The 12,870-nt window shown below is 41.4% G+C and overlaps 1 protein-coding gene across 9 annotated transcripts in view; it reads right to left on the bottom strand.

Annotated features, from left to right (window-relative positions):
• Positions 1 to 12,870, bottom strand: part of garnl3 (GTPase activating Rap/RanGAP domain like 3) — a 73,471-nt gene that overhangs the window by 19,391 nt on the left and 41,210 nt on the right. For all 9 annotated transcript variants that reach the window (XM_037117601.1, XM_037117604.1, XM_037117607.1 and 6 more), the window contains 11 exons: positions 11,006 to 11,080; positions 10,020 to 10,119; positions 8,014 to 8,132; positions 6,299 to 6,363; positions 5,078 to 5,141; positions 4,878 to 4,904; positions 3,683 to 3,758; positions 3,101 to 3,199; positions 2,906 to 3,009; positions 246 to 354; positions 57 to 102 (listed from right to left, as the gene is read on the bottom strand). In XM_037117601.1, coding sequence (XP_036973496.1) covers positions 57 to 102; positions 246 to 354; positions 2,906 to 3,009; positions 3,101 to 3,199; positions 3,683 to 3,758; positions 4,878 to 4,904; positions 5,078 to 5,141; positions 6,299 to 6,363; positions 8,014 to 8,132; positions 10,020 to 10,119; positions 11,006 to 11,080 — 884 coding nt within the window. The remainder of the gene's footprint in view (positions 1 to 56; positions 103 to 245; positions 355 to 2,905; positions 3,010 to 3,100; positions 3,200 to 3,682; positions 3,759 to 4,877; positions 4,905 to 5,077; positions 5,142 to 6,298; positions 6,364 to 8,013; positions 8,133 to 10,019; positions 10,120 to 11,005; positions 11,081 to 12,870) is intronic.

Genomic DNA, 12,870 nt, shown 5'->3' with positions numbered 1-12,870 from the left:
AAAGTCAAAGGCTGGATTGGAACAATGTGAACTAGAGACTTAGTCAAGACACTCACCTGTAACTGTCATTCTGGCTATTATACCTAACTAATGCAAAAATATCTGGAAGGTGAGTAAAGGAAACACCGATTATACAGGATCACATAAGTGTTGCAGGACTGATGTGATATCTGTTCAACAGCCGAACCTCCTCATCCTGATTACCACTACATTCCTCTGACAGCGGTCATCCACGTAAAGGATACGGGTGAAGTGTGATCGGATCATAGACGGTTTGAAGGACGATGATGCGTCATCCCCTTCCTGGAATACTATGGTAACAATGTCGTTTCCAATGTGCCTCTTTCTCTCCACCTGAGACACAAGATGAGGAAAAAGCTGGAAATTTTAATTTGAGTGGCCTGGGATTCATGTTTACGGGGAAGTGTCTTTAAATCTGGATTCAATTATTTTCAAGTTTTTACAATGAACAAGTAAGCAAAGAATTGCCTATATTTACATCCAGAAGACATAGTAATAATATGGTGTAAGTGTATTAACGTGATACTTAACTGACTGTTAACAAAAAATGCAATGCTTTATAAACTATTTATTGAGAAAAACACAAAACTGCATTCATTCATTTGGAGTGTTTCTGTGCAAATGATAAGTCTAAGTACAATATTCAGACTGATATGAGCTGTGAGCTGTAAAAACCAAAACAATTGGCTGAAAGATGCTAAATCACTCCTTAGAGCTGATGGGACAATTGACTGGTTCAGCATTATAGGCAACACATTTCATAAAACATGAAGTCATTTTATTCACTGTTAACATAAAAATATTGATTACAGCAGCTCTAAAGTTAATTAGTCTGCGTCACCCTGTTGATGAGCTACTGAGTGAGGCTGCAGTGTGAGGTCGAGGGTGTGACTCACCACCATGAACACTATACACGCTTTCTGAAGCCATGATAATTTCCTCTCCTTGATCGAAAAACTTCAGAGGCAGCAACATCAAGAACATCTACTGCACTAACTCCTGACCCACTCACTTGTTTTGTCACCTCTGTTTTGCTTTTAGGTACACTCTCCCTGCCACTCGTATTCTCCCTGTTGACTACAATTTCATATACTTTTGTCAATCCAACACTTTGTCCCAGAGAAAAACAGCATCAACCCTTGACAAAAAAATAAAACCTGTATTCTCATTAAATTCCCTTGGGAAATCATGGTCCTCAGAGGATGAGTCAATCATCAACAGGCACACACACATTCATAGGTTTTTATAAGCACTAGATAACAATAACCACCACAAAGTGAGGTAAAGATACCTACATGCAAAGGTCATAATTTTTACCATGTAGGTACTTCTTTTTATCATTTCCTCAGAGGATGAATCCTTAAGTATTTTATGAACAAATGATATCTCTTCTAATCCAATCATACTCTACAATTACAATATACAGAATAAATACAAGAAATACCAATATTTAAAACACAATTTGCAATGATATTAACATTCATGCTTTCCAGAGGATGAACCATTCTGGAAACCTTAGGTGCTCCTCTATGGCTACAATCAGGCCACTATTTGAGCAAATTTGCACACAAGCTATTTCTTTATCTTAGAAACAAACTGCTGTGAAATGAGCTCTGCACATGCATTCTCCAAAGAGGATAAACCCCTTTGAATCGAATCTAAGGCATGGCTTTTCTTCTATTATTTCTAGCCCCTAAGTGAGGCTAAACACATAACAAAAGTGTCAGGATGCTATTCTTTTACATCTACCACTTTTGAATCATCACATGAAACTCACACCACAGCATCACTGTTTATGCTTAAGTGGCTTCATGTTCCATAATGACTCTGACATGAAGTACCAGCATAGACTGTTCCTTTTTATTGACCGCCACAATGTCTTTTTTATCTTGAGAAAAAATCCAATTATGTGTCAGATCTGCTAATCTCCAGCACTTTAAAATCATACTCGCTGATATTGGCATTACGGAGTGGAGCACTGCAGTAAAGCAACAATGTCCAAAAGGTCCTTCTTCCAGAAGTGAGCACATTTTCCCAAGTTAGCTGCTATTGTAATGGTCTCCAATCAGTGTGCTGTTTAAGTGGGGTGTTTTCTCTGCAGAATGACAGATAGATGAAGACCCGTGACTGATGTACAATTTAACTTTCTGCAATTTCTCTAACAACAGTGTACAGAAGTGCAAGAAAGGTCTGATCTTCGGGCATTGATGGTGGTTAGGTGAAGGGAGTTCAGTTTCTGTCTCTTTTGGTTAAGTTGATGTTATTATTATTATTATTATTATTATTATTATTATTATTATTATTATTATTATTAGCAGCAGCAGCAGCAGCAGCAGCAGCAGCAGCAGCAGTTCTGTGAGCTGGCACTTGAGCTAAATACCAAAACTAAACATGCTAACCTGCTGTGAACCATGACAATCATCTGAGTTTAGGGTTGACCACATTTTCAAGCTAGCACTAGTCATAAAATAGGCTGATTAGAAGGTCCTTTTGCAGGACAAATTTTGACCAAACGTCATTACAATACCTCCTCAGGGGAACATGAATGTCTGAGCCTAACCTCAAGGCAATCCATCTGATAGTTGCTGAGACTTTCCTTCAAGACCATGAATGTCAAACTCATGGTGGCACTTGAGGAAAAGTCAAGAGCTATAGGATTCTTCCTCTGGGGACCATGAATAGCTGTACAAAGCTGTTTTACTGCATAAGTACAAGCTTTATCCTGCTGGCAGTGATAAAGGGAGTGCGGTTCATCCTCCAGGGATCATGAATGTCTACATCATTCAATTCAATTCTGTGACAAAGTGATGACTGCCATCCCTTAAGAGAGAGAAAAAAAAACTCTACAACAAGACAATACACAAATGCACATCAAGCCACCCACCTGCTGTTTGTTCTCTTTAGAGTAGGGTAACATGGTGGACACATGGAACATGAGCTCATGGCCCTGATACACTGTGTAGATGGACTTAATTCCTGTAGTGTCATCTGCAGGTAAACATAGAACAAACATATCAAAAGGCTTTTTCTTCAGAGTTGTATTAATGAAGTGTGATTCAGCAGATGTGGGCTCTCTTACTCTTGGTGTCTAGCCCTCCACGGTAACCTGCCCATCCCTGCAGCGTAATGGAATCACCCAGCAGATTGAGAAACTTATCGAAGCCCTCACTCCCCGTCTCTGAAACAAACCAACGAACAAACAAACACAGGACTCTTGACTTCTGGGACATCTTCTATTGCAGTACATACTGCTTTGATAGGGGGACGGTTTGACATATTGGGGACTACACTTTTCAAGAGGAAACAGCTAGTCTGGCTCCATCTAAAAGTAATAAATCAGTCTGACAGAATCTCTAAAACTTTCTTCTTTTAGAAAGAAACATTTTAAATGCTAGCTACTGAGCTTGTGAGGCACTGGTAGGTCTGTTGCCATGAAGTTAAAATGACTGCTGCCTCCAGGTTTTTATTTTTGCTTAAGTTTTTAGTGAGTTTTCACAAGATAGAAGATAAATAGAGCACTTGTCCATTCACTTTAGCTCCATACAAAAGAGGGATGAATGAAAATGACACCAATCTTCTCATTTACCTCTCGGTAAGAAAGGGACTAAGGGGTATTTCAAAAAGTTTGGACACTGGAAACATTGAGTATAGAAGGATTTACCATTGCTAAACATCTCGTCATCTGTGAGCTGTCCATCTTTGGCAAACAGGACGCCAAATTTAAAGTTGACGGAACCCTACAAAAATAAGAGGTGGATTAAAATTGTGAAAATAATTTACAAACACACATTTAATATGTTTTCCGTTTGACACACAGTGCTCTATAGTGAAGGCCTTAACACACATTAATTCATACGTCAACATCAGTTTTATCTGAATGCAGTACATTTTTTTGAGCTTCCACACTAAGAATTAAGACATCAGCCAATCATTTTGTGCAAATTAGACTTCACTTCAAAACTAAACACAATATAAAAAAGGTGACTTGGGATGAGTAATCTCGACTGCCCCCCTGCATACAGACTGCTGCATATGTGAACTATATGAAATGAAGCAGTGACACCCATCTGTGCTGCCTTTAAATCCACCAGACTGCTTTCATAAAAACAGTCAATTTTTGTTTGCAACTTTGGTGTTTTAATCTATAAACACATCTGAACGGACTGGACAGAACCGGAGCCCCGGGATAGACAGCTCAGGTCATCCCAGTGAAAGCGACCTTTCTCTGCGTGTCAGCGAGCCGGTCAGTGCTGCAGTGTGAGCGCAGAGACCCGCGGGATGGTCTGGAGTCCTGCTCGGTCGGCGGTATCTATCATTTCAATGTGATAATGTACCTTTGCTGCAAATTCCCACATTGGAGCGCATGTCCCCGTCGGTGCAAATAGCTTTGGAGCAACACATTTTGCAGGTGAGTATTTTGCATTTTTGGGTCAATTATTTGTCACATCCCTAGTGTGTGAAGGCCTTCAGAAATGTACATAAAGAATGATGTAAAATGTGAGCAGAAAGACACACGAAAGACATTTAAAAGTGTGAATTATCAGTGTAACTATCCTTACACAGAGAGAGAAATTAAAGAACATGATATAATGCAAATAATTTGAACTCCTTTCCCTGCGAGACAAAACACAATAGTAGGGATTCTTTTTCAACAGTATGCCAGCAATTTAACCAGATAAAGGAAATATACAAAAAGGTATGTTATGATACGCATGTACGGGGAAGAAAGGAAAGGAAACTGAACAAAAGGGCTTAAAGAAAGCTGTCTCCAGCCTTGAAAACAAATGCTCCGTTTGCTATGAAACCAATCAACATCTAAGCTTAAACTGTATTGCGAAAGCAGTTTCAGCCCCTACCTCCTGTTCCTCCAACACCAGCAGATCCTGAGGAAAGAGGACATAACAATTATCATTCACACTGTCCAGCACTCCAGGTAGAGATGACACAGCCCGAGGACATAATACAGTTCAGATGCTGCTGATCAGACCCGGTATGAAACGGAGCGAGGGGCTACATTTCATTAAGAGCTGGCAGATGCTAAGGGTGTTACACTCACCTTCTGAATCTCCGGGTTGAGGATCTCCCTGGGGCCTTTCTCAAACCTGTCCATGTTCATTGCACTGGGGGTGAGGAGAGGAGGTAAAGGAGGAGTGGAGGGAAGTAGAAATGAGAAACAGAGAATGGAGGTGTTTGGGATCGATGGAAGACAAATAGCCCAAAGTGTTACACAGAAAAATGAGCAGGAGACTTGATACGGGGAATTTCTCATCCTACTTGTTCCATTTGTTCTCATTCAGAGTGTGAGCGGTGACGCTGCTCAGCCTGAGGAATTTTTATCTCCTGTTTCAAGCTTTTTTCTTTTTTTTTTACATCCTGTTACTTGTCACTGATGAAATCTGCTACGGGGAAATATAACATGACAATAAAATACAATGGTTCTTCCATAAATTATTAATTAGATGACGGTGTAAATTTTTGACTGTGAAACTGTGAAAGCAGCGTTGCCAGATTTAGCAGTTTTCTGAGAAACATGGCCACTCTTGTCACTACTTTTGGCTGTTTTCCCCCACCGTAAAGTTAAAATTAATTCCTCACACCTCTCCGCCAATTAGTATAATTGAAACTGACATGACAAGAGCAGGCAATCAAACAATGACCGAGGCAGAAACTATCAGTCAGTGAAAGAATTAGATAAATAGATTCTTTATCAGCTACTATCTTGATACATGATTACCTTATAAGAGTATAAAAATGTTCTCCGGTGTCAGCTTTTTTTAAATGTGAGGATTGGCTGCTTTTTTTAAAAATCTTTTATATTGTTGGACAAAACAAAAAAAAGCCTCTGGGACTCTTTTTTTTAGATGGGCGTATTCCATAATTTTCTACAATGTTACAGACCAAATTATGAATCTATGATAACAAGAAATCAATTTGATGGAATAAATTTTTTTGTATCGTAAAAAAAACCCTGAGACCAGGCTTTTGACAAAACATTATCATTCTGTACTAGAGACATTTAAAGAGAATACAATTTCTTTGACATCTCCGTATAGGTAGAGTAATGTTTCATTGAGTCACTGTGTCGTTTTTATACAAGGAGTGGACCTCCTGCACCTTGACATAAGAAATTTGAGGCTCTCATTGGACTATTTGGTGTCAGTCACATCTGGCACCTCTGCTCAGCAGCATGAGAAAGCCAACAATATTGATTCTTAAAACTGTATTGTAAAGAGTGAATGAACTGCGTCGACTGAGAGCTCCAGGCTGCGCTTCTCACCTGAGGATGGACTTGACTGATAGTGTTTTGGTCGGGCTGTAGGGGAGGCTGATCTTCAGAGTGCCCTGAGCGAACAAAAAAATTGACACAGATCAGAGATCAGAAACTCTGGAAGCACAATGGGCTTCAGTCGACTTCTCTCAGAGGAGACACTGTCGTCCGACCCGTCGTTCTTTTCTAAAAGAATATCCTGCGAACTCCTGAATTACCTGGACTAAATTCACAGCGCACGGCATATTTTTCAATCAGCCCGAGAATAATTACGGAGAAACGAATTAAACCAGAGCAGTTCAAGACAAACAAAGTTGTTCTGCTCGACGACAACAACATCCTGTACCAGTTAGGGTCTCAGAGGAACAGGATAAATCAATGTGATCAGGCAGCGGAGGTGCACCGCCCTAATCAGGTTCCAGATGAGGCTGGGGACCAAAATTAGATCCAAGATATCTTGGTCATGAAGCTGAGTCACCACACTGCAAACACACAACAGCGAAACATGCATCTCACACACACACTCACACACACTCACACACCTACGCAAGCCGTGACTCAAAAGTAGATTAGCGAAGGGCCTCAAGGTGCCAGTTTGTGCCCTCTCATATTTAGATCCCAGGAAAGGTGCTACCTACGATCTTGTACCAAGTATACACAATGACGAATCACAATTAACAACATCACAGTGTAATATATAATACTGATCAGTCACAGCTGCTATTTATCCGCAGGAGCTGGTACTTTCTCGGTTTAAATGCTTGGAGCTGATAATACTTTATTTAAAAGGTGCTCTGTGGATCTTTCTTGTAAACAAACAAAAGTTATGTCCTCCGTAAAATTCAATGTGTGCATCCTTGAGGTGAGCTTAAGCGTTGAATGCACTTTCTTCCTCATAAAACAGCTGCAAAGCTGTTTTTCAAATCATACATTGATCACACCCATGTTTAGTCTCTAGTCATCTCTTTCTTTCCTTTTTTAGGGCACTTCTGTGTTTCCTGGCATTAAATAAACTGCTTTGTAGTTCTACTAGAGGTTCAAAACACCGGAGGGAACCTTTGAGTAGAATTTTAAATGCAGTATTTCTCCATTCATGTATTGCCACTTTGACTTAATAACGCAATAAACATCTTTTTGCTTGAAGTTATCATTCTGAAGCTAATACCGATTCAGATTCAGTCTGCCACCGGGCAAGATTTTTCTGATGAATGATGAAGGTTGAATTACGGAAGAGAACCAAAAAACAGGAAGAGGCGTGCTTTTCCCTAGTCACTAACCTCGGATAACTGTGGGAACTCTACACTGCAAAAGCAAAGAAAAAAACCTGCAGATGGAGGAGGCAAAGAAGGCGAAGAGGGAGAGGGAAAGATACCGACTTAAAGCGAGAGTGGACGGACGGCATTCACTCGATGTGGAGCGCTCTGGTGTTGTGTCAAAGTCTGTTACCCTGCTGATGCGTATTTCTCCTTATAACCAAGACTTACGACAATTTAAAAGCACCATTCTTTCCACTTGAATAACACAACCTTGTGTTCATACAGTCAGGTGTTATAGTCTGCCTTTTCATAGCACTGAGATTTGAGTTTTCTAGGTCGAACTGGGACTCTTACGCCTGCTAGCGGTAGCCAAGTTGCTAACACCGACAGCAATACCACAAGGAGCCACTTATAACAGTTCTTCACTTCTTCGACCACTGCTGTGAGGTGCGATGGTGTTGAACTCACCGTCTTCCTCCAGAGGATGGCTCTGTACTGAGGAACCCGCTGGTTGTTCTGGTCTGAGAGGACGACCGACAGGTAGAAGGGATTCTTCTCTGCATCCGTACCCACGTAGTTCTGATGGACTGGGGGGAGACAGAGATAATAAACAGATAAGATTGTGTGGATATCATAATGAAGATTGTAGTTTACTTTAGGTAGAAGGCTCTTTTTCCTCATATTTGCCATCATCATCATCGTTAACCATCCCTTTCATCCCCTCTGTGTCTTGGCCTGTCTTCCTCTGCCTGTTTTGTCCTCCTTCCGATCCTTTCTTTAATTTTTTTTTTCTGCCTCCCTTTCTCTTATCCGCCCACCCACCCCCCCAAGTCCTCCAGTTTTCTCTTCCAGACAAAGATCTCCTGACGACACCAGCAGAGTCACACATTCATGCCTCTGCCTCCTCGGTTGACAGGGCAACATCCTCAGAAACAATGCTGAGCAGACCTCCAAACCCAATTAGACGCAGGATCTCTGCCTGCGACGCTGTCCCTCTCTTTTGTCCTCCTCTCACGCTTTCTTTTCCTTGATTGTTTCCTTTGTTTTCACAATTTCCCCCTTTCCTCCTCGGTTTGGTTTTTGAGCCACTGGCTGTGTTTTTACGCTCCAGGTAAAGAACGACTTTGCAGGACTGTTGCAGTTACATCCTTGTTAGTTTAGACGGCTTTCCTCTGTGTGAGAAGGAAGCCTGTTTTAATCAACGGGGATTATCTTCCCACTGGATGTAAGGCGAGGGGGAAACAAGCTGCTTCACTATTCTTCACCTTATCGTGAAGAAATTTCTCTGTCTTTTGCACTAAATGGACAATTTCACATAACCGTATTTATTATTATTCAACAACACACTGCCATACTGCTTACAATTACACTGTTAACAGTAAAACAATGTTTATATACAATGTATCTGAGCATATTTCTATATCTTACTTTTTTATTGTATTGTTTATTCTTTTATTATTATTGTTTATTACAATATCACTGTCCTTTGGCTGCTGTGATGAATAAATTTCGCCGTTTGCGGGACAAATAAAGGAAATTCTGATTCTGATTGTGATTCGGAGAAATTGATAGTCCACGTCATTGATTTGGATGCTTCTTTGAACAGGAAGTGGTCATGTTAGAATCACTGGCCCTGAAGTTCATAGTGTGTTGTGTTGTCAGCTCTGTTCAGGCTGTGAGACGCAGATGGCTCAGCTGCAGTCCAAAGAGGTCGAGCCAACCTGCTGGAGACGTGGCTCTTTTTAAACTGCCCATACCATAACACGATCCGACTCTGTCTAGAGGAGAAAACGCACTTCTTCGCTTCCGCTCGCTGACTTTTCGCCACCTTCACAATTATCTGCATCCATCTCTGTATCTGTCCTTTATCTCAACCTTTCAGCTGAAGGCATTCCTTCCTGATTCGAGCTGCAGCAAAGAAACCAGGACAATGATCTTTTGTTGCACGACTCGCTGGGCCGTCTACACCGCCGGTGTGTTAATGAGGATGGGCGAGATGATGAGGGTCAGAAAGGTGAACAAAGAGGGATTTTATTTTTATTTTTTAACAATCTCCATGGCTGCTCTTGTGAATGTCTCCTGCTGGCGTGCAGCACAACACTGGGCTCAATTGTGAAGCTAACAGTCTGATCTTAATTGTCTTATCTTTTGGTGGTGAGGCTGGATGTCCTCAATGGGCATCCTCCCTGGGTGGTGTATAGGATTAAAGTGTCAGTGAGTCTCTCAGTGGGGATATGGCTGGATGCTAACAAGTTCTGGCCTTCGCTGAAGAGTGGTGCAGCATGAGGATGAGGCTGACTTCATAAGATAAGAAGCGTCCTGTGGACCAGGGAGGAAATTCTGAGGATGTTTTATTTCTGCAGCATCTGAGAGAGCCAGCAAATAGGCTCTGCCTCACCCTTTCTCCTTCTATCGAACACTGTGTGTGCGTGCGTGTGTGTGTGTAAAACAGAGCACAGCAGAGCAGCACTGACCTTTTCCCAGGAAGTATTTAAAGAACCATCTGGTGTGGTACTCTGGATTCTCCAGATGGACATCGGTTCTCCTCCAGGTTCCCGGAGTGTAGTCCGAGGTCTGTTTATCACATACACACAGAAAAACACGCGGGCACACGCCACGTTGTCATCATGATGGTCACAGCTTGAGTCACAGCGGTCTTCTCTGCAGAAAACTGTTACACTATGCAGCAGTACTGATGATAATACCGGGCAGGGAACCAGGTACAGCCAGAGCCTGGAGCCTGGTCAGCTACAGTCTGTCTTTATGCTCTTATTGTGGAATCACGATGGACATTATCCCGGAGAAAATATTCTCTATAAAAAATGGAGGGGTTTAAGATTTGTCTTATATAACATGACAACCTAAATCATACCAACATTAGAGACAAAAGCGAGGGAGTGAATCACATTAAGACAAGGCCCACAATGGACTCACACTGTAGCTGCTGTAATTAAAACAAGTGGTCAGTATGATAGACTGAGGACGTTCAGCCTGAAGTTGGAGGAAAGAGTCGACCCGTTTCTTTGATCTAGTAATGTGACTCTCAGGATATAAGACAGGGAGATGTCAGCATGTGATGAATTATTTCTTCTCTTCATATATATGAACACCGGGTCGCTGCATTAATCATTAATACAAAATACATCTGAAGGTCTCTCAGTTTTCTGTGTTTCTGAGCTGTATGTAGCAATTTCTACTGTCTAACATAGTGCAACTAATTTTATACGGAAGCCACTGCACTTTCACAGAGAAATCCACAGTCGCACAATTTATTTACAGGAAATTAAACTTCACTGTCATGTAGAACAACACGAGGGTGGCTCCCATATGTACAGATATAATAAATAAGTCTATGGCCTCAGAAATAACCATCGTTTCTGATGTCTTGTCCATTGACTGAGGTCAGTGAGGGCAACGACGGGGGCAAGTAGATGGGCGCGGTGTGTTTTGTTGTATGTACCTCATCTGATGAGCCATTCTCCACCCTGAAGCGTCCTGCCCTCTGAATGGCCCCATCTGCGTCACTGGAAATTAGCTGAGAGGGAGACGGAGGGACAAAGAGAGAGAGAGACAGAGAGACATTTAAAATTAGACACCTGACAAACCATGACTTGTGGCAGACAGTAATAAGCAGGTCCTAAATACATTAGAGTTGGCTATCACCAGGGACGAAAAGAGGAACCATGGCCGACTCATCACCTCCATGTGATAACAGCTCCATGTGAGTCCGACTATAATGGGCCTAAAAACGTATCTGTCTTCACGACTGTCTTCTCCTGTGTAGATAACGAACACTTCACCTAATCACTCAAGTCTTTGCAATGATTCCTCAAACTCCCTTCGCTGTAAAATAAATAAATAAATGAAATAGTTTTAATGCTCTACTTTTTTTGTAATTCTTGCATCTGCCACCCCCTACTTATCGGCCCAATTATCTGTCTCTTGTTGACTCACCTCTCCACTTCAGCATTGAAGAGGAGACAATATGAGAGCGAAATGGGACAGATAATGATAGAGGAAAAGTGAGAGAAACAAGAGAGGCCAGGGGAGGAGTACAGACTGAATCCTGTGTGAGTCGGCTCACATAGCCTATAACTTGATTTGACTTTTTTTGGGGGACATTTTCTGGCTTTCTTTCAAAGAGTTGAATGAGATTTAGGAGGGGGCTAACCCAGTTTGTAACCTCAGCATGTTGTATGTTTCTCTGTGAGTCACTGATATGAAGACCCCCGCGTATACCTCAGGAGAAAAAGTCGATTTATAGCCATGCTAGCTTCAGGGGTCAACCGCCACTTTGCCAAGGGGAAAAATGTAGTTCAGACGCTCTTCATCATCATCAGACCGAAATCATTTAATCCAAACAGTATCACGCTAACCTGTTAAAACATTTTACGGGCTAAACATTAGCATGTTCTCACAGCATAGTCCGATGCTGATGTTAGCGTTGCTGTGCCAGTGATTCCAGCCTCCTGGTGATGTTAGCATGGATGCAGGCTTGTTCTGTTGTTCTTTAACCTTTTCTGAAAACACTTAATCTTTCCGGAATACAGAGGTAGAAAATGAACAGCTTTGATATCATGAAAATAATCACGAACCAACACAACGGACACAACCAACACATATTGTGTTCACTGATTTGTTGGAAGGTGGATATTTTTGGTGTTTGGGCAGACCCAAGCTAGCATAAGCTTATCATTTCCTGGTTGGAAGTGATGGACCTAAGAGCGTTTTCATCATTTAAATCTTAGTAAAAGGCAGATAAGCCTGTGTTGAAGGAATCGCCTTAGTTTCTTAAATTTCAACAACATCAAAGACAGAAGGTCTCTGGGTCAAATTAGCAAAAATACGCAATATGCAACATCTAGTTAGACTTATACAAAGGCTTTACGTTCAAGTTAGCAACAGTATGCTTGACACAAAAACCACTTGGTTAGGACTAACCTCCGAAATGACTTAGGAAAAGATCATGCTTTGGGTTAAAATAACTTAGTTTGGTCTCGTAACATTGGTTATATCATTTGTTAACTTACTTATGGTACATCAGTTAAAAACAAATAAGTATTGACAACAAACAACATAAACCACAGTCTCTGGGGGAAAAGGTTGCTTCAAGAAGTGATGCCAGAGAGGGACCTACAGCGTGTCAAGCTTTAAAGCACATGATCAGTTCTGCTGTATTTGATGGGCTGGAAGTGAGAAGGGGCTTTTGAATTTATAATTCACCGGGTGTTTGTGCATGTGTGAGTTGGCTGCAGGTCTGGATTTCACATAATGTTAAACCTGTAGCAGTTGAACCAATCCAGATTTTTTATTTTTTTTTTACCT

Source organism: Acanthopagrus latus, chromosome 12, assembly GCF_904848185.1.
Source record: "Acanthopagrus latus isolate v.2019 chromosome 12, fAcaLat1.1, whole genome shotgun sequence".
In the NCBI taxonomy this organism is placed as follows: domain Eukaryota; kingdom Metazoa; phylum Chordata; class Actinopteri; order Spariformes; family Sparidae; genus Acanthopagrus; species Acanthopagrus latus.
This window is presented reverse-complemented; position numbering and strand designations above follow the sequence as displayed.